The sequence below is a fragment of the Hermetia illucens genome, chromosome 2, assembly GCF_905115235.1.
Source record: "Hermetia illucens chromosome 2, iHerIll2.2.curated.20191125, whole genome shotgun sequence".
In the NCBI taxonomy this organism is placed as follows: Eukaryota; Metazoa; Arthropoda; class Insecta; order Diptera; family Stratiomyidae; genus Hermetia; species Hermetia illucens.
The window spans coordinates 122,404,410-122,427,348 of NC_051850.1; the positions used below are offsets into that span (position 1 = coordinate 122,404,410).

The 22,939-nt window shown below is 41.8% G+C and overlaps 1 protein-coding gene across 5 annotated transcripts in view; it reads right to left on the reverse strand.

The window, feature by feature from the left end:
* The window catches only part of LOC119650154 (cilia- and flagella-associated protein 410), a 113,928-nt gene that overhangs the window by 37,221 nt on the left and 53,768 nt on the right, over positions 1–22,939 (reverse strand). The window contains exons 5-10 of one of the 5 annotated variants that reach the window (XM_038052696.1): positions 18,998–19,084; positions 18,707–18,805; positions 16,646–16,741; positions 16,211–16,419; positions 2,496–2,589; positions 2,113–2,416 (exon numbers count right to left, since the gene is read on the reverse strand). In XM_038052696.1, the coding sequence (XP_037908624.1) occupies positions 2,303–2,416; positions 2,496–2,589; positions 16,211–16,419; positions 16,646–16,741; positions 18,707–18,805; positions 18,998–19,084 (699 nt within the window). In that variant the 3' untranslated portion in view covers positions 2,113–2,302. The remainder of the gene's footprint in view (positions 1–2,112; positions 2,417–2,495; positions 2,590–16,210; positions 16,420–16,645; positions 16,742–18,706; positions 18,806–18,997; positions 19,085–22,939) is intronic. The other 4 variants (XM_038052697.1, XM_038052698.1, XM_038052699.1 and 1 more) reach the window with 4 other exon arrangements.

Genomic DNA, 22,939 nt, shown 5'->3' on the forward strand with positions numbered 1-22,939 from the left:
GACTCGCAAGAATATAGAAGTTTGTTAAATGTGAATACGCAAAAAAATGGTTCAAAAAATTTGAAGTAGGAAATTTTTACCTTTCAGATAATCCCCGCTCTCGGCCACCGCCTATGATTGACGACGATATTTTGAAGACCATGTTAAAGGAAAATAATTTTGTTACAAAATCGGAGATCGCGAAAAAGCTCAATTCAATTCAACAAACCATTTGGGACCACATCTGGAAACTAGCATTGGAGTGAGTACCATATGAATTAAGTGAGAAAAATTTAAATGATCGAGCCATCGCATGCACATCTCCGCCTGCATGATACAAAATCGGATCTTCCGTGGACCAGATCATAACTGGAGATGAAAAGTGGATTACCTACGAAAAGATCGTAGGGAGAAGCACATATTGCCACCTCAGGAAACCTTCCCCTCCATCCCTAAACCGAGCTTGAGATCGATTTTGGGATGGATAGTAGTGGGAGAAACGGCCAATAATAGAAACAGCAATTTATCATTTTGCAGAATCAGCACAAGTATTCTATCTATATTATCATATACAGAAATTTTGGACATGAATGTCAGACCTCCAATCGTGCTTGTCAGAGAAAGAGAAAGTGTGTGAAGATCATTACCATCAAACAACGCATCGAAATGAAGATGATCACTCTATCGTCGAACTACCATTCAAACGAGACCCAGAATGACTAAGTGGACCAAAGGACAACTTCATGGACCAACTTCCATTAAGCCATTAAGGTTTCATATGCGTGAGCTCCCATCATTTTATTACTTTATGCTACACCATTGCATATTCAAGCTCGAAACTTCGACTATAACGTCACGATCTATGTTGAATGAGCGTCCAAAAATATGAACTATATTTTGGGTTACACTGCAGACAGCAAAAATGTATATAGACAGATTCTTGTCTCAAAAGAACATCAGAATTTCCAACTTATTTTATGGAGATATCAACCAACAATTAGATGCTACAAATTTCATGCAGTAACATATGGTACAGCCAGTGCCCCTTATTTGGAAATTTAAAGAAAACGGAACAATACTCTCTAGGAACTAAAATAGTGTTGAGATTTTTACGTCGACGACATCAAAACCGGTTCAGGCAGCTCCAGAGAAGCAATTCGAATGCAAACAGAATTACAATAGTTGTTTCAAAAAGGTAAGTTCTCTGTGAGAAAATGGTGTTCGAACCACCCTGAACTATTAAAGGCCGTTCCGAAAGACGCCATTTAAAGAAAATCAAAATGCCAAATTTACCGAGTGAATAGTTATCCATTATATATGCGTTGCGCAGATATTAGTTTGTAAAAAAGAAAGAATCAACACTTGCGACTACAATACAAATGTAATCACTTCACATCCTCAGTTAAAGTTCTGGATCCGCCGTTCTAAACATGTTACTTAAGAGTAGTTTGATATATTTCCAAACTAGCTAGCGCGATAGCATGTAAACTTGTATTAATGGGCGCGGTGTCATGGACGGGCCAGCAACGTCAATATGCATTGATTTGATTAAGAAAAATCTATGATTTTTCTTATTTAAATTATTTTTCTAACCTTCATAATAACAATTAAAAAAAAATAAATTTATATTTGAAACTAGAAGCATTGTTGATTTAAATAATTAATTTTTGGAAACTGTTTTTTATTTACTGCGCCTGCGCTGTAAAAGCCTGTTAACATCTGATCATCTGAACCAGCCAATCAGTTAGCATTGTAATGATGTGTTTATTCTGGGAGCATGACTGTTCACCATGCAACTATACCTTATCAATTAATTGTGTAACCTTCCCTTGACGCTAATTAGTCAAGTTATTTGCAGATTTTAATCAATATATTAAAGCAGCATGCAACTCTATTAAATTTATCAATTAGTGATTTTGTAGTACACCAACATTTGTTTAGCCGCAAAATAACTTTTGTACTCATAAATAAATAAATTTAATCTAAATAATTTCAGTGTACATTTTTTCATTTTCTATTGCTAATATAAAATCTTGAAAATGTTAACATAATAATTAGGATGCATTATACATAGTTAGATATAATGAAATTTAAACAATAAATACTATCAGACAAATGACATTCAATAAGTACCTGTTTTGGTGGAACAACCACCTCGGTGTTGATGTTTTCGTGTTGTTATCGAAGAAGATAAACTCCGAATGTTGGATGAACGAACTCGTGCATACAGGATGCATAAAGAAATATTACAAAAGAATTAAAATCGAAACTTGTTATGTGGTTATGACGAGTATTGTTTATGTTGCATTCTTCTTAGTCATCATCATTCAGCCGATAATTCATCAATACGGCAGCGAACGGCATGCTCAACCACTTCTAAGCTAGGATAATCCAATTCTTTCACAAGACACAAAGTGGCAGATAGTAAATTTGAATTCTAAAAGAGAAGTAAAAAAAAATAATAATAAAACTCCGTATTCCACTACTGAAAATATAAAATAATGTTATATACTCACCCGGTTCACAGGTCGCCTGTGATATCCAGCATAATGATTCAGAACGGCATTTGACACAACGCTTGCAGTATCACTAAATCGTCCTTCGTTACGTCTGTAATCAAAATAGAACTTATTTTGTAAATACTTCTCGCTATTTGATAATATTCGAATTAATAGCAATAAACCGAATTAAATAGATAACACAGATTGTTTCCAATTTACCGTTTCATATTTACAACTTCATCATTCAACGGCCTAACAACCGTCATAATAAGGAATTCCAGACATCCCGATTTTGTGCCGTGGTCCACCAATTTAATATCCTCTCCTTCTAACATAGATATTGCCTTTATACACTTTTTGGACTGGATGGTTCTCACCTATACGGATTAAGTGACCCGCCCACCGCGATCTATTCAGCCGGATTTTAGCCACAAGGAAATAGTCGTGACATCGCTCATAGATTTCGCCGTTATATAGGCTACGGAATCGTTCATCCTCTTGTAGGGAGCTAAAAATTCTTCTCTCTATAGCAACTAAGAGGTCGCAATTTTTCATGCTAAGAACCCAAGCCTCCGAGAAATATATGAGGACTCGAAAGATCACTGTCTTGTACACTAAGAGTTTTGAACCTTTGGTGAGACGTTTCGACCGAAACATTTTTTTGTAAGCTGGCTGTTGGCAGCTAACAGAGTCGTTGCCAACAACCTTGTGCGGATTTCGTCTTCGTAGCTGCTATCGGTTATTATTTTCGACCCTAGCTAGGAGAAATTATCTATGATTTCTCCTATTTTGATTGTTCTCATTCTCAACCATCTGTTCCATCCATCTTCCATCTGCTGTTGCTTCTTTCCTTTTTTGGTGTTGACATTGGCACCATGTATTTAATCTTGCTTTCATTAATGTCCAACCCGAAACTTCGCGCCACATCCTCGACCTCGCATAAGCCAACAATTGGGTTGACTTGGAAGAGGATGGTGTCTCTCATATTTACATCAGCATCACGGATCACTTTTTCCATCCCCTTGTCTTAGACAGCTGTCTCACACTTTGAGCATCAGCTGGTGAACCGCTTGATGTAGTTGAATGCGTCTATATTTAGTCAGTTCATCTGTAATTCCGTCAGCTACTGACGACTTATGATTCTTAAGCTGATGAATTCCACAGACTATTTCTTCTATGCTTCATAGTGGCAGCTTTTTTTCGTCGTCTTCATATGGCGGAAAGAACCTCTCAACTGTGGTTATTGCAGCATCCTTATGGATGGCTTCAGTGTTTACTCTTATCTGATTGTCAGAGGATATTCGAGCTCAGAGCATCATGCCAACGAGATATTTATCCAAGTCTACATTGACCGCCCTATATGTTCCAACATTCATCAAAGCTCAAAGTGGGCGTGGTTCAACGAGCACAATTTGGTTAAAAGTGGTCTCGTCTGGAGAAGCCCATGTTTGTTTGTGGGCCGCTTTCTGCGCAAGCCAAATTTTTCTAACAACCATTTTCCACGACACTACTAGTTTAATAATAATCCGTTGTCCATTCTCATTGGTAATTTTATGCAAAGCGATGAGAACCGACGCCTCGAATACGGGCTTCATCCCTACTTGACTGTTAAAATCTATAAGTACGTTTTTGAGATCATACCTGGGGTAGACTTCCAGGATTCATTTCATTGCTTCGTAGAAGATATCCTTCTCCGATTTTGTAGTCTTCAGAAACTGCAATGTTACCCACAGTGCCGGCCCCTTTAATGACTCAACAGACCATAACCAAGACTTAGATTTAAATTGAGATTTCGCATCACTAATTATATTGTAACAAGTAGCGATTGGAAATGGCTATGAGAAGTAAATGAAACCAAACACTGAGGAACAGAAGGAGAATAAAGTTACGCTGCAGCGCTTCGGAAACCCAATATCGGCGGTTTTTGGGACTGGGCAAGCGGGCTCCCGGCCGTCGATATCCAACGACCGCAGTGCCTCAGTAGTGGGAACCTTGACTACTGTTGCATCTAATGTTACAAGCGTACGGGAGAGACTGGAACTAGCTCCAATGACGGACCCAAGAATTACAAAAAAGGGTAAATCCTAGGGGAAGGAGAATATTAACCAAGAAACCAGCATGAAAACAAAACTAGATGTGGTCAAACGAACAGTGAGTAAATTATTGTTTGAGACGTCATCTTTTCTTACGAGATTGAGTGGCGTCAGAGGATCCCAATGATTCAACACAAGCAGATGCTAGCAAAGGTTTTCCAGTTTCCAAGTAAAAACTGTGATCAATTTCTTTGTACCACCCCGCATGTAACAACACAGAGATTATTGACGCGAAAGCTTAGTTCAATGTTAGCGATCATTTTCAGATTTTCAAAGTGAGGCGGATGTAGTGCTGCTAATGTAACATCGAGTTCGATATGTCCTGATGTCCTGCTAAGACAATTCTGCTCCCAGGACTTAATTACGGTCAGCGTACAATACCATATTAATAGCGAGAGAATCAAGTGGTCTCGAACTCTTAATAGGTTGCAGTAGCAAATACAATCCAAGAGGAGAGAAGCTATTTGATTTCATCATATCAGCTGGTCTCATGACTGCAAACTAGGATGCGTACCTACATTCTTGGGACCGAGAAGAATTCAAGTAATTGACCTAACAATCTGTACGTCAAGAGTGTTAAAGCTGACTACATACTGGCAGGACGAGATCTCGCTGTTGGAGCACCGATATTTAGAATTCTATCTGACTATGGCGGGCGAATAGTCTGCAATACAAAGACGGAATCCAAGGAGAACGGATTGGATAAAGTTCTATGAACTTCTTGGCAATAAAGTACAGCTTCCTTGGCAACTAAGGGCTCCTTTGGCGCTTAAAGATGAATTGGAAAGTCTGAGCTGCACACTTTTCAAGTGCTATGAAGAGGCTTATCCTATTTTCCGAAGCTAAATCGGTAAAACAGTTCCTTGGTGGAACCGGGAACTGCAAAAATAAAAAAAATAAAAAAAAATCAAACAGGCGACTTCTGAACCGTGCTTGCAAAAACAATAAGAATGAAGACTGGTTAAATTTCTGGAACTCACAGCATGAATATAAGAGGCCTGTTAGGTGTTCGAAACGAGACTCCTTTAGAGCGTACTGTGAGGAACTGCAAGGTGAAAGACAGACTTCAAAGCTGTGCAGAGTCCTTAAAAGGACTCTCTTAGAAAAGCCGATGATACTTTCATGAGCTCAAGACTGGAATCAGTACAGATCCTCCTGGAAGTACACCATCTGGGAGAATGAGTGAGAGTTTCTTGCAAGGAGGGTATGGAGCACGATTGCTAAAAAATATTTTTCTTGCTTTGGGCTATGTGCCTACCTCTTGGCAGAAGGTTAAGGTAGTTTTCATACCGAAGCCTAAGAAAGATGACTATTCAAATCTAAAGAACTTAAGGCAGATTCTTGCTGAAAGGTTTGGAGAGACTGGTTGAGCGCTACATTCGTTGGAAGGCACTTAGGTCGCACCCACTTGATGAAACCCAACATGCTAACCAACGTGGAAACTTCTGTGGGTATAATCTTCAATCTTTGATTTCAAAGACAGACGATGCAACTGTGAAGGGTGAGTACGCGATGGGGGGTGTTTGTGGACGTTGAAGGGGCGTTTGACTGTGCGCCTTTTCAAAAACTTTGTGATACCGCCAGAACGTATGGTGTTGATGATGCTTTAATTAAGTGGATCCATGCTATCCTAACGTAGAGATTGTTGTGTGCTGAAGCAGGTGTCGATCGCTACCTAACAGCAGAACAGAGAAAGGCTGCCCCCAAGGACGTGTGTTGTGGCCACTTCTATGGAGTATGCTGATCGACTCACCACTATGCGAACTACAAAATTTGCCAATATACGCTCAAGCTTATGTTGATGACGTGACTGTGCTTGCAGTTGATCGGGATCTTGGAACCGTGTGTAGGAACATATAACGTGGCGTTGATCTGATAGACAGTTGGTGCCTCAGGCACGGTCTTTCAGTTAATCCAAATAAAACCACAATTGTATTATTCACAAAAAGGAGAAAATTGAATGGATTTTGCCTCCCAGAGATGAATGGTACAATCCTTCAACTCTCATAAGAAGTGAAATATCTGAGAGTCACTGTATATAAAAAGGTTCTTTGGAACAAACATGTAGAGATACAGCTTATGGGCTGTGCAGACGGACCTTTGCTTAGATATGGGGGCTTAGAACTCATGTGGTAATGTGGATATACGTTGCTATCATTAGGCCAATGTTCACTTATGCATCCGTAGTGTGATGGATTAAGGTGAAACAAAAATATTTTCACTGTAAGCTAACCGCACTGAACTGTGTGTCTGGGTATCACCGGTGCCATATGCACGACATTCGGCGCAGCTCTAAATGCATTACACAATTTGCAGCCCCTGAATATATGTACTCAAAGCACTGCAATGACAGCAGCTCAGACTAATTCGGATGAATGTGAATGCAGCGAGCAGAATGCGCACAATGCATGCGCAAGTAATCAATTCAAGAAACTGGGGATTAATCCGGTAATGGAGGTTTTCCTTCCATTTAATCAAGAATCTGCTTGAGAGTCATGTTCTTTTTGGATTTGTAACAGAAGTTATCATAGTATCAAAGGTTACCGTGGAGATATCGTCGACACCATCTTAAACTAACGAATGTGAATTTGTGTAGTTTTCAGGAGAGCAAAAAAACTGATGAACTTCAATTTTTTATAAGAATGCAGGATATTTTTCCTAATTTACAATTAATTATACACCATATGGGCTTCCATTCTAGTGTTGTGTTGTTGTTTTAATATTAATTATTTATTAACAATGACATTGTTTATATTGTACATCGCAATCGTATTATTTCACATTCGTTAGTTTAACATGGTGTCGACGATATACAGAACCTTAAAGTATATTTAAAAACCTCGCCTGTGAGTATTATTAACGGCCTCCACAAGATCCACAGTGAGGGGTACGTTGATCGTACAGTGCTACGCACCAACGAAGAATTTCGATCCACAAGAAAATGAGGGATTCTATGAGGAGCTAAATCCAGAAAGCGACGAGAATCGTAGTGGGTAGCTTGAATGATAAAGTCTGCTCTGATAAAATTTTACGATTCTATGTAAAAAATGTCAAAATGGAAATGACAAGATGCAAAAAGAGACGACACCTATTTTAAGAAGAATACTAGTTATCGTAGGGCACAAGTAGTAACAATTAAATCCGAAAAGGTGTACAGCTTGAAATGAAGTTAACCTTTGTGTGCTTAGATTTACAATCAGCACCGAAATACAGGTAGAATAAATGTAAAAGGTGGGGGTGACTAAAAGGAACGGAAAAATCAAAAACGGAAGGATACAACTTTGGAGAAAAGCGGCAGAATGAGTAAAAGCTATTAAAATGACGGAAAAGAAGAAAACGCAAGGGTGTCACACAAAAACAGACCGATTATGGTAGAAAAGAGAAGATAATGGCCTTCGCTTCAAAAAATCTTAATGAAGAAAGCAGTAGGCAATTGGATATTGTAGTGCCCCCGGGTCACATGACTGACGAGTAATTCATATATTGCATCAGTTTGCCACGAAATAGACCAGAGAATCTGCATTTTTTTATTATCACATTTATTGCAAATTTTCCAAAGGGAAAAGGCCTTTCATGGCGCTACCCAAGGTCTAAAGTATGTTAATAAACTAAGCGAACTCTGCCCATGACGTGTCATTAAAGAAGAAGAAAATTTACCATCAAAATTGAAATAAAGACAATACACCAGATTCCTCCAGTGTCTTCAGGGCGACTTTCCTGAAACACCCCAACTGTTTGCTCTTTCACCGAGTCATGGACCTCAGTTTGAGGAGACAAGCAGAATCGAATCTTCGCAAATATGCCTGCGGTTGTCGCACTCAATACGATTATTCCCTTCCTCCACTCATTAGTAAACATCTCAGACTCCCGCAATTTACGAATGAGTGGAAGTAACAACTCTGCAGAGACTAAACACTGCCGCTTAAGTCCACAAGGGACTTTGCCCGCGATATGGGGCATAACCACCATGCAACTCCCAAAAGAAGCCTAACCGTAAATAACCGGGCGAAAAACACATCCCCAGAGGATTCCAGTGAAACATAAGGGGCCATTTCGGTCCCCATTGTACCAGTTAACTTGCAACTAACTAACTTCGTGACAAGAGTCACTTCAGATGAGTTCCATTGCAAACTCGGGTTTGATCGCCCTGAAACCAGCACTCCAGGAAGCCGAGCATTGACGTGAAATTGAGTCGGGTGAAACATACATTCCAGACAGTAGCAGAAAAAAAGAAACAAGAAACGCAAAGACATAACGTTAACTTTAAGAGACACAATTTAAGATCTGCTTACAACTTGACGAAAAGAATGACAGCAGGATTCCAGCTCAGAATCATATTTTGCAGGGTCGGATGGGGACATAGAGACAATTAAACATTAATGAACCCTATATTTCGAGGAGCTACTTCGCATATCGAATGAGCAGAGGTCGCCCAGGCACCTACACTCGAAGGCACCCCATCACCTACACTCGAAGAAATTAAGGATGCAAAAACGCCGGCTCAATTTTTTTTTTTTGTGCGTACACGGAGGTGGAAAATCTTAGAAAGACACGTCCGCCGCAGCTCCGCCGCCCAAACGGCGGAACAACAGCGGGCGCGTGTGGGAGTCACACCCACTAAAAACCACCCCCGGTCTCTCCAGCCCCAGCCCCGCGGGACCACCATTGAGGTATTACTTCGCGGGGTAGGTTTGCTCTTAGGCACTCATCCTTCTCCTATTTCCGGCTTTCCTCCTTCTTTATTACTTCTGCAACTCCTCCTGCATTTGGATGATTGCGGAGCCAACCGCAAACCATTTCTCCTCGGACTCCAGCATCTCAGTAACCAAACTCTCCGGGGTCCCGCTTCTGCCCAGCACCTGGTTTAAGCTCCTTCTTTCCATCGCAAATCGTGGGCAGTGAAACATCACATGCTCTGGATCCTCCGGTATGCCATCGCATCTGGGACAGTTCGGAAAATCATCCAACCCAAAGCGGTGCAGATACTGCCTGTAGCAACCACCGTGTCCCGTGAGGAACTGGGTAATGTGGTAGTTGGTATCCCCATGTTTTCGCTTAAGCCACACCCTAATGTTGGGAATGAGCCTGTGCGTCCACCGACCTTTCGCAGACTCGTCCCATCTGCGTTGCCAGAGATCAAGCGACTCTGACCTTGCCGCATTCCTACGCTGTGCATGCCCCTCCATATGTCTTGCATTGTACAGGACACTCATTTCTTTGGCCAGAATGTCAACCGGGATCATGCCTGCCACCACCAATACTGCCTCATCTGATGTGGTTCTAAAAGCACTGCAAACCCTCAAAGCCATCCACCGGTAAACCCGAGTTCACCTGCTTCCGTCTCTGAGAGCTTGCAAGCGCCTCTGCCCACACAGGCGACGAGTAGAGCAGGATGGAGCGCACCACTCCGGCTAGCACCAACCTCCGGCAATGTTTCGGCCCACCAATATTTGGCAACATTTTTGCAAGTGCCGTGGTGGCACTGGCTGCCTTTTGGCATGCATACTCTAGGCGCTCCCTAAAACTCAATTTGGTGTCAATTATTACCCCCAGGTATTTGATAGCCGGCTTTGATACGACCGTATGTCCACCGACCTCCACTTTTACAGTGTTATTTTTCCTGCGTTTCGTTATTAAGACCGCTTCCGTTTTCGCGTCCGCCAAGGTCAGCCCGGCCTTTTCTAGCCAGGACTTTACCGCTCTCACTGTTTCTGTTGCGTAAACCTCCACATCTTCTGGGTGTTTTGCTGCAACAAACACAGCTAGGTCATCAGCCAAGCCGACAATCGTAGTCCCCTCTGGGACGGAAAGAGCAAGCACCCCATTATACATGATATTCCAGAACAGGGGACCAAGTACCGATCCCTGTGGTACCCCGGCTGTGACAATGTACTCTTTGGGGCTCTCATCCGGCGTTCCGACAAACCATTGCTGGCTTCGACGATGGGCAGGAGTCTGTTGTAGATGACTCTCTCCATCTCTCCATACGACGCTGGGTTTCCAGGTGGCTTGCCAGGCTTCGGAAGCAACACCAACTTTTGCTTTTTCCACTGGGCAGGGAATATTCCTTCTTTTAGGCACGCCTCGAAGGTGTTGACGAAAAGGTCGGGCCTAGTCTTCACTGCCAGTTTCAAAGCTCGGTTGGGGATGCCATCTAAACCTGGGGCCTTGTTGTCACCGAACCTACCACATATTTCCCGCAACTCCTCCACAGTTACAGGCGGTATTATGCCGACATTTGGCTGGACAAAAATTTGCCTTCCCCTATTTTCGTGGTGAGGGAACAGAGTGGTAACAATCTGTTCCAGGAGGCGCGGACAGGTCACCTGGGGTGATTTCCGCAGCCTTTTCATCACCACTCTGTAAGCCTCGCCCCAAGGGTTTATGTCGGCATGGTCGCACAGCTGTTTGAAGCAGTTCTTTTTGCTCCTCCGAATGGCTTCTTTTAGGCGGCCACGCAATTGCTTGTGTGCCTCCTCTCGACCGTCGCCACCGGGTTTTCCCCTGAGCCTCTGGCAAAGCCTCCTTGCCCGAAAACATGCGGCTCGCAAACTTGCGATTTCGTTGTTCCACCAGTAGTTGGGTTGCCTACTGGGGAGCAATCGCCTTCTGGGCATAGTAGCATCGCATGCTTCCGTCACCCATCGAGTGATCTGGGTGGCTTTCTCTCCAGCCGTACCATTCAGGGATATGTCGGATTTGAGCACAGCGGGAAACGTGTCCCCCTCGAACGCTTTCACTGTCCAGCCAAGCATACCACCCGGCATTTTGCGAAAACTCTTTTTCGAGCTCGATCCGCCCTTGATCTCTATGCAGATTGCCTGGTGGTCGCTGTGAGTATAGTCCTCACTGACATGCCAAGCGATTCTACTGGCTAAAGTGGCACTCACGTATGTCAGGTCCACTATAGACCCCAGGCCCCTTCCCCGGAAAGTGTACGAAGACCCAACATTCGCCAGTACCACGTCCAGCTCCGCGAATGCTTCGAGGAGAACACGTCCCCTGACATTAGTTATCCGGCTGCCCCATTCAAGAGCCCACGCATTGAAATCGCCTCCTATTATGATCGGCCAACGTCCTCTTGCATCCAAAACAAGAGCGGCAAGCATCCGCTCATACTCGACGAGTGTAGCGCTGGGTGGAGCATAGCAGCTGTAGATGTGGATGCCCTTCACCTTCGCTCTGATGAAGCCTTCCTCCGGGTGCTCCATTATTTCCTCGAAGGCTTGTTCTCCACAAGTCCATAGCGCTGCTTGGCCCGTTTGGTCTTTGATCCAAACGCTACCACCGCGATTTCGGTATGGTTCACTTAGTATGGCCACATCGATGTTTTTTTCGCGGATGGTTTGCGCGAGTAGATCCTGCGCCGCCTCGCAGTGGTTGAGGTTGATTTGTATCAACCTCATCTGCGATTTGTGCTAAGGGCTCTCCTGTATTCCGGGCACCTGCTGCTGCCTGCAATGTGCCGATGGTCCACACCCTCCTTTCCTTTGCACAGTAGACAATTTGGGTCAGCTCCGCAGTCCTTGCTGATGTGGCCTTCCACTCCGCATCTCCTGCATTGCTTTGACCTGTCATTTGGGTTAGTGCATGACTTCGCAATGTGACCAAAGCCAAGGCATCTAAAGCACCGTTTTAACGCCACCTGTTCCCTAAGGCGACACATAACCCAGCCTATTCTCACTCTCCCTGCTGCTAACAGTTTGAGTGCGTTCTCCACTGGTAGGCTGATGATGGCGGTTTGTGTTCCCCCATAGGCTTTCCTTAGCGTTTTCACCACTGACTCTTGTAGTCCGGCAAGATCGAACTGTTTCTCTAACGCTTCGCGAACCTCCTCCTTTGTCGTGATTTCATCTATATCTTTGCAGATTATAGTGATCTCCGGCCTGCTAGCTCTTATGTCGGCTTCCTGCCCTAAAGTCTTCCCGATTTGGCTTAAGAATTTGTCCGCGGTTACATCCTTGGATTTCTTAAGTTCCAACATAAGATCTCCCTTCTGCGACCGTCTAATACGGCTGACGTTGTCTCCCAAATTGGTGAGTTCGGGGTCTGCCTTCACTTTCCTGAGAATGTCGGCGCCCTTCGCCTCGTTTGGAAATGAAAATCACCTCCGGTCTAATCTTCCTCCGATAATTTCTTTTCCGCGGTTCTACCTTCCTCCAAGCTTCCGCATCCGCCTTTGAAGGTTCAATCCCTTTTCTCGAGGTAGCCACTGTAGTATTTTCCCTAGTAGCTTCAGACATACTTTTCATGAACTCCGCCTTTTTGGGAGTTGAGTCCTTTTTTTCTTTTCGGGGTTTGCTGGCCTGTTGAGTCATTCAGCTTCTCGCGCAGCCTCTTCCCCGGTTTCTCCCCTTTTGTGTTTTGAACCGGCGTTACTTGAGTTGCCTGGTTCACTTTTCCAATCGGCGACTTCCCTACTCGTTCATCCTGGGCCTTGCCGTAGATCAAACGGATGCCTTTTATCATGGCCCTTATATTTTGGTGAATGTTCCTGCGCTCCTTTATAAACTCACACAGCTCCATGATCTTTTTACCGAGGGCAGTAAAGACAGCTCCAGACTGATCATTGCCCAAAACATCGCTCGGGTGAATCGGCGTCAGTGATTCTTCCTCATCGAAGACTCCCGCTATATGCTTCCCACTGGGGGTAGCGATCGTGGGGGCTTGTGCCCGTGTGGGAGGGGATCTGCGAAAAATCGAGCTCCTTCTGAACGGATCCATCACTGGAGCCAGTTCAAGTTCCTCCCGTACGCTTGTAACATTAGATGCCACAGTAGCCAAGGTTCCCACTACTGAGGCACTGCGGTCGTTGGATATCGACGGCCGGGAGCCCGCTTGCTCACTCCCAAAAACCGCCGGCATTGGGTTTCCGAAGCCCTGCACCGTAACTTCATTCTTTTTCTGCTCCTCCATGTTTGGTTTTATTTCTGGGTATCCTTCCCATAGCCAATTTTTATCCACGGGTGGGCGTTTACTTCCCACCTACCCGGCCTGCGCATAAACATGCCCATACACGCACATCTCCGGATGCGTGCATGTGCATGGCCATGACACATTCGCCGAGCATTCTCTTATCCGCACGAAGGGACGCGCCTGATGGGAGATTTGGCAACTCCACACAGGCTGCGTAAGTACTAAAGGCACAAGGGGTAGGGATAACACAACCTATGCTTCATGAGCTCTTAAATACTATTGGATCTGACGAAACTATGTCGGAAGATTGTCAGTTGCCATATTCATAAAAAAAATGGCAAACTCTGCTGCAAGAACCATAGAAAGATATCGTTGTTGTCTACATGTTACAAAATGCTGTCAAAAAATAAAGCTGGAACCTTTCGAAAAGGCAGAATTCCACCGTGGAAAATTAAAGAATAATCAGACAATAAAACAGACTGAAAATATGTTGGTAATATAACGTTGATATTCATCAAATTTTCTTTGATTTCTGTTTGGATTTGAATTTCCAACGAAACTGATTCCAGTCTCTAGAATGACAATGAGGCAGTATAGCGTTCAAGTAAAAGTACAAAAACCAGCTAATAACACGCTTCAGCACAGACTGCGCATAAAAGCAAAGATGATGGCCTGGCCCTACATTATTCAATTCCGCTCCGAAATATAAAATATAAACCAAAAGATGTGAGTGGATCTGAATGGTACGGTATTGTGCAAATCATTCGGGTTAGTGGCCAATGTAGAGGACAAAAATATCTTGACAAAATCGGAAATGAAAGCGAAGTAGGCCCTGGTAAAGCTTAACGAAAAAGCCAAGGAAATTGGACTAAAAATAAATGAAGAGAAAACAATGGCGCTAAATGAATACACCATCCAACTAATCGAAAGCTTTGTACTTAGTGTACTAAGGCGTAACTCTCACTAAGGAGAACAACGAAGTAGATGAAAAGAGGGGAGAATCATGTTTGCGATTAAATTATTCGAAGTAATTAACACTTGCTTGCTCACTAGTATTTACCTTGCAAATATCAGTATTTCGGTATTTAGCTTTGATGAAGCGAACAAGATTCCCGAAATATCGGAAACAGTGGTTCCTGAAATATCGGTATTCGCAAAATTAATAATTAATACTAGCGAGAGAAAGTTTCAAATATGATCATGCTTGCCAACAAAGCATTTTACCTCGTACTGTCAATTCTAAAAAATAAAGATGTGCACGGGAAAACAAAATTCATACCCTAGATATTGAATGGTAGGCAAATAGAGGTGCCGACAAGTTATTGTGGAGTATAGCAATTGATAAACTTTTAAGACAGTTAACTAATACTGGAATACAGATTCAAAATTACGCTGACATTTTTTTAATCTGTAGCGGTAAATATTATATGAGGACACACTATGTGATAGAATCCCAATTGGACTGGTGGTGTAGGAGGGCGAGACTACGCTTCCATCCAACCAAAACTGAGAGCGACTAATTTACATGGCATAGGTGAAACGAAGAATAGAATCTAAATATTTAGGAATTACACTAGACCAAAAATTACTCTGGAAGACGCATGTCGGAAATACTTGTTGAAAAGCTACTAGCGCTTTGATGACTTGCAGGTCCATAATCTGGACAGATGAAACTGAACTCAGTAGAAATTTGCGCCTCCGAACGAATTATAGGGAGCAGAACATTGTTCTTTTGATCGACGGCCAAGCGGCCATCAATACGCTCGGTTCGCTCAATAGGGATGGGATATGCTGAGTTACAGGCCATATTGGGTTAGAAAGCAGTACAGTAACAGACGAGCTGGTCAGGAAAGGAGCAGAACGCCACTGCAGGGACCACAATCCTTCTGTGGAATCGAAAATGGATTAATGGCTACAAAACCAGAGAATAAAGAATGGCTGAGGAGAGAGAGAATGGAACAGTCCAAGATTTTCACCCACACGTGGGAGGGACTTGCAAAATTACAAAACAGCAATTCATGATTTTTTTTTCTTTTTTCATTGAAAAAAAGTATGAAAGTAATAAATAATTGATAATACATTCATGCCAATTTAAAACCGTAAAGAATGGTTACGCTTTTCGTCGCCGCAGTCAACGTGTTAATACCAGATACCAAGTTAAAATACTTGGAAATAGGAAACATTAAAATTTCTGTCGGTTTTAGGCTAGCTTCGCATACTACAATAATTAGTAGGAGCGCAATAATGCTTCTAGCCCGCAGTGCAACTTCCCTTAACAGTATTATTATGACTACAGCAGCGAGACCTGGACAATGAACCAATGACCTGCCGGAGAGCGAAAAATCACTGCTTTCGAACGCTGGGTCTTCAGGCCCATTTAGGGTAGAGAGCGAATGGGAAATGGGATTCCACAACGAACTGTATCTTTTATATGATTCGAAAGTTCCAACGGGCAGGGCATGCTGAGCGTATGAATAGCAGAAGAATTTCATAGACGCCTATTGAAAGGCAAGTTGGAAGCTAAACGCCCACCTGGGAAACCCCGAAACAGATGGTAGGACTCAATGGACAAAGCGAGTTATACGAAGTTCGGCTTCAAAAATAAAAGATGCGATCATTGAAGAATTGTAAGCAGTGTACAACTGATTCTCGATAACAAAGTTTTACCAACCATTATTGAATTTCAAATAGCTTCTTAGACAATTGACAGCCATTACTAACCTATTTCTTGGTCTATCGCCATCCTCCCATTCTTCTCGTTCCCTAGGACAATTTCCGTTTCTATATGCGTACCTATCTTCACCAGCACTTCTTCGTTGTTGGTTATGACCATTGTACTGATGCTGTTCATCCCATTCCGTAAGATCCGTTTGGCTATGTCTGTAATGGGCAGGATGTGCAGATCGTTGGTAGTCCGATTGATAATATTCCTAAAAAGCATCAAAACAATAAATTTTAGTTTTATTAATAAACTCAATTGCTACCTGGCATCTAAATTTTTCGTTCGTATTTCAACTGAAACTATACATGCATATTTCTATACAAAAGTTGTATGAAATTTTGAAAGCAGATAATACAAAATTCAAAATTTGTACCAGATCAAACCAAAAAACACACTGTGAAGTGAAAAATAAATTCGGAGGAAACACAATATACCTTCATTGAATGTGATGACATACTTGGTGGTATTGGACCTCGATCTCGATAGCCTCCACCGACTGGACTTTCATGATCATCGGATCCCGGTGACCTCTGTTTTTTGTTAATAATTGCGCTTTTATTATTTCTATTAATACTATTATTAATATGTTTTAATGCAGCCATAATTATTTGTTTAAAACGATAATATGTATTAGAAAGAAATTCAATAACAAAATCAAATGGAATTATTTTCAACAGTTTAGCTTCTATCAAATGAAATGACTGAAATGTCTAACTAGACACTGAGTCCTGGAATAATTGCAAAGTATGCTTTCTATTTTGCTTGTTCCGGCAGACATTCAAATAGCACTTTCGAGTTTTCGTGAAATACAATCAGCATCAGCATAAAAGTACAGTATTACGAGGGGAATTCGTAGTATTGGTGGCAAAATTATATCATATTCCGAGTTGGTAGAAGTGAATAACAGCCAGATAGTCGAAAGAGGCAATCTCTTATTACGGAAGCTGAATTCTTGTGAAATGAAATGCTAAAATATTGTAAATGTTCGGCAGTTTATAAAGCTTGAAGAATGCAAACCAGAAAAACTGCACAAATCTGCTGAAAAGGTGCAAAAAGAACTTAATGACGTGAATGAAAATGACACAACTAAAGATGGAAATAAATGAGGCCTACTTTGTGGGGGGTATTTTCTATTCATAAAAGCAAGTTATGATTGAGAGGCGAAACGTATTCGAAACTTTCTTTCATTAAGTGATCTTTTTATGGTTAAAAGGTAAACCTATGCTTCTCATACTAGCTCCTAAATGTACATTTGAGCTAGTGATTAAGGAATCATAATTTATTTGGCGCAACAATACGAATATGAAACCGAATGCTTTGCCGTTCAAATGACTGATTTGGTGGAAAAATCAATTCCGACATCAACAGGCGTGCCGGAGTGCAATTATTTCAACAAGTTGAAGCAGCATTCCAGACAGCTTGTATATTAAATGCAATTTAAAATTGACATATCGCTGCGAATGAAACTGGCTTTTCCTGGTAAAAATTTGTAAATACTTTGGTGCCCATAGGTGCAAGCGATCCAATGAACAAACCTAAAAGTTGAAATTGTGTAATAATTTGGAAACTCAACGACTAGAAAACGCATGTATCGCACGCATTCTGGAAACGCATGCATTCTGAAGTACGACACTCGCCACGGGTGTTTTTCTCATACCGGCTGATAATACCCTTAAACCTGTAGATAGCTCTCAATGTAAATATAAACAAAGCAAATGCAAAGCATGAAACTTTCGAATCCAAACATTTGCATTGAATTCAAAATTAGCATAAATTACAAGCCCCGCGGAAACCGTTAAAAGTCGAGTCATTGTAATTATAGAAGTGCACATAGACTGGAGCGTTAGCATTGAAAAAGTGTTTGCACTTGTTTTATTGCACCATTCTCAGCTTCAAGAAAGATGTATTGACTTGAATTAGATGGAGAACGTCAAGCGTGAAATTTCTATGGGATTACTTGTGGAGCATAGCAAGTGCTGCTTTAATTACATGTGCGGTCAATACATCGGATTAAATGACGGGATTTGTAAGTGTCGAGTTGCAGAGGTTTACCTACATTTTCAAGGCAAGTGTAAAATTTCCAATTCAAGAATTGCAATCTGAATGAATGAAATATGGGTTGCTGTGGATCAACATGTGTGCTCTTTTCGGATGATCAATGAAATAATTTTTAGCTACTCAGCAGATGCCGCAAAAGTACTAGGCTGAACTATCAAGAAAAGTCAATTCGGAAGCATATGTCATATAACGGTGTCGATTGCCATATGTGAATATACAAATATGCTTTAAACAATAATAACTTCGGAAAGTGATTTGGTGAAATCAAATTGCCAAACAGCATAAGCGGTATATACGTCTCCCAAAACTTCAAAAGTTTCAAAAGATCATTTCACTGCTACTCACGCAGTAAAAATTCTAAAATTCTAACAAGTCTTAGATATTTACTGCGTAAGTAGTAGCCTGAGGCTTTCAATAGAAAACACAATTAATCTTACGTCGTATTGATGATATGAATTTCTATTATCCCTGTTGTATTTTGGCGATGGCGGGTGAGCTGGTTCATTTGTTGGGTAATCCTGATTGGGTGGTGTCCGCTGCAAAGTTTCCATTAGTTTATAGTAATTGAAAAACGGTTAAAAATTAGTGCAATCATAAAAGTAAAGTACAATATCAAACCATAGAGATATATCAAAAAGAGACAAACAAAATCAAAGTACGACAACAGAACTAGTATATTTTCCTTATTTAGTGTTATTAATCAAACAAAATTTTTCATAAACAAATACCTGAAGTGGTGATGATGGTATTGATGCTTGATTTATCGGATCACTAAAACACTCCTCCGTATTTTCCACACTAGGAGTCTGTGTGTGCTATTAGTAATTTTAATAAGAAAAATTCAGACAAGTTAGAAACATCTATGATAAATTAGTTTTTTAGTATTTACACAGAATTTATAATTAAGACAATTGTTGGATAGGATTGTTCCCATAAAACCAGATTTAGTATCATTTCATTTACATTCAATAGAATATTCATATATGATCTGTTAATTTGCGCTTTCAGTTCACATTTTTAAGCGAATAAAATCTATTCTTGCATAGCAACTATAAGAATAATAACTTTACCGAAGTGAAGTAAGATTTCCAAAGAAAATCGCACGGAAAAAAAGAGTTAAAATAATACACACACTAATACAATACTAAGCCAGCAAAAGTTGATACAATAGCAGAAGATATTATTCTGCTGTACGCAATAAACCTATCCCTTCTCATATAATTTAGCAATTTTAAAGCGTATCTAAGCAGAGATTATCAAAACCCATATGATTAAATATGTATTGAAGTAGTTACAATTTCAGGACCTTAGATTGAGCAAGTATAGTTTTTATAAAGCAAAGAATCAGTAAAGACGGGAAAAATCAAAAGTTTTCGAAGATCTAAGCATATAACACACTAGAAAGGTAACAAATTATATTTCGTACAAGAAGAGATTATTCAACCTAGAAAGTATAGCTACCAAAACTGAATAAAATATTGTGACTAGAAAAAAAACAGTGAAAAGTTTGCCCAATGTCTTCATTTTTCGCTATTATAAAGCTTCGGAAGTAGCACAGATCTTTCAGGCATATCACTGTACGAAATCTCACATACTGTGGAAACAAAAGGGGGAGAAGAGGGAAGAGGAAGAAAAGGGAAGAGGAAGGAGAGGAGGAGCAAAGAGAAGGCGAGGAGGAAAGAGAAGAAGAGGAGAGGGGAGAAGAGGAGAGGGCAGAAAAGGAGAGGAGAGAGGCGAAGAGGGGAGAAAAGGAGAGGAGGGAGGCGAAGAGGGGAGAGAAGAGAAGCGGAAAGCGAAGAAGAGGAGAGGAGAGTAAAGGAGAGGGGAGAAAAGGAGAAGAGGGGAAAAGAGAAGAGGAGGGGGAGAGAGAAGAGAAGGGGGAGAGAGAAGAGAAGGGGGAGAGAGAAGAGGAGGCGAAAGAAAAGGAGAGAGACGAGGAAGAGAGAGAAGAGGCGGAGGAGAGAGAAGAGGCGAAGGAGAGAGAAGAGGCGGAGAAGAGAGAAGAGGCGGAGGAGAGAGAATATATAAACACCCCCGCCCCCTCCTTATTTGCAAAAAACTCAGACAGCCAGTTTTCGCTAGCCTCTTTTGAGGCCAACTTAGTAGCACTAAGAGCGTTTTGCATGGACAGGAAGAGGTGGTAATCACTTGGTGCCAGATCCGGACTATACGATGGGTGCGATAGGACATCCTATCCGAGCTCCCGTAGCTTCTGGCGGGTCATAAAAGATGTGTAAGGCCGAGCGTTGTCCTGGCGGAACAGAACACCATACCTACTGACCAATCCTGGCCGCTTCTGGTCAATCGCCTGCTTCAAACGGTCGAGTTGCTCACAGTAGACTACCGAATTGAAGGTCTGGCCATAGTTGAGCAGCTCATAGTGGATGACTCCCTTCCAATCTCACCAAATACAGCGAAGCCTTCTTGGCTGTCAATCCGGGCTTGGCGATGGTTTAGGCCGGCTCGCCGCGTTTCGACCACGATCTTTTTCGCTTGAGATTTTCATATGTGATCCACTTTTCATCACCAGTCACCATCTGCTTCGAAAATGGGTCGAATTCGTTCCGTTTCAGCAGTGCTTCGCAGGCATTGATTCGGTCCAAGAGGTTTTTTTCCCTCAACTCGTGTGGCACCCAAACATCTAGCTTTTTTTGGAATCCAATCTTCTGCAAATGGTTCCAAACGGTTTTATGGTCTATACCCAGTTCCTGACCAATCGAGCGAATGCTCACATGCTGGTCTACTTGGATGATTTCGACGATTTTATCGATTTCTACGACGATTGGCCTACCAGTACGGAGTGTATTTTCGACATCCACTACACCAAAACGAAATCGCTCGAACCAACACTGTGCTATGCGAATCGTTACAGTATCGGACCCATAAACTTCACAAATTTTTTTGGCCGTCCTCGTTGCATTTTTACCTCTCAGGTAGTCAAAATGTAAAATATGACGAATTTCTTCCTTGGTGGACTCCATCTTTGACGTGCTATAACTTGAGACTGAAACGTACGATCATAAAACTGGAGCCCAGATTGTCGTCTTCAAATCGCCGTATAGTATGACCCGATGCGATAACTACAACGCAAGATATGTTTAAGTGTCGCCATCTATTGACAAAATACGACATTACTTTTTCCCTAACCGGACTGAGACATTCCGGAGAAACTAATAGACATTATGAGAGTGACATATGATGGCGCAAAATGTCAGTCTAGTCCCAGCTTTGTCGACAAATAAGCAAAACATAAGCAAATACACAAATCTGTGTTTAAACAGTAAATATTGGTACCATCACTTGTAAGATGAAGAAATTTACAAGGGCCCTTCAGAAATAGAGCATCGATATCTGCGTTTTCCAAAAAAACTCGATATTATGATGTCAGGAGCTGCATCATAAAACGTGAACTTGGTAAAAATGGCTCTACACTCCTCTACTTTGACAGCTCACGCACTCAATTGCATTGTCATTCTCAGGTCTCCGTTATGCCGATTTGATGAAGCTCACTATGTATAACTGATGAAGCGCAGCGCAGTGGTCGACCCGATGGCGGAAAATACGTCTACTGGTAATTACTTGACGGAAAGATCTGTAACATGCCTGCAGGCGACTATATTGCCATTGCGAATGCTCTCAACAGTTATATAGTGGAAAAGGCAGACGGCAACCGATGTCATGGTGGTAAGAGAAAAGGTTTCGGGTGACGCGGATATTGTTGACTTTACCGACACTTACAACCTTGTATTTTTCAATACATCATACATTAAATCATTGTCTAATTTCCATTTGATAGAGGGAACTGTTAAACACAACTTCACATAACATGCTACCATTTTCTAAACGTCACTGATAGCCGTTTTCTACGAAACCATCGTATTTCAACATCAGCTGTAACAAAGTGAGAAGCGTAGTAGCCCGCCATGAATAAAATGTTGTCGGTTTCAAGAGAAGAAACGATATCACTTATATGATTAAAATATGGAATAAAACTGTGTCACTGAACCTGATAAGCGGTTTATCAACAATAATAATTAGTAAATTTATAAGAATGACAAATAGAAAGAAAAGAAGGCAATCCTTGTTATCGGAGCAGATCATAACGATAAGTTGGACACTCGGACAGCGAGGAATATTTGCATCAGCTTTTCAGAAGATGCAAAACTTCTGCTGTGTTTGTGGCAAGAACGGTACTTTGCGTACAGATAGACGAACCGCGATGGACAGATGTTGGGAATACTTTGAGGATTTCAATGCAACATTTTTTTTATCCACCATTCCTCCAAGCATTATCGACATTTGAAGCAAAATCACCTGTCGGTACTACAAAAGTTGGAGAGACAATCGAACGAATTAAATGGGGGAAAACAGCACACCATCTGGCTGCCGAGAAAATACGAGGTTTGTGGATTTCTGCATCGCTGCCTCACCATTAGCGACACGATGTTCGAACACAGAGCTTCCCATAAGATCAGTTGGGTTTCAAGTGACCGACATCGTACGAGCAATCGGATTGTAGATTTAGGGTGCCCGAATGGATCAGTGGTTAGAATACTAGGCTGTCGTAGCAGAAAGTATCGTGACTTCGAATAATTACCTGAGTGAAATCAGGGTAATATCACGGGCGAGTTCAATGGTGGCCGCATTGCTTCCTACAACATAATGTAGTC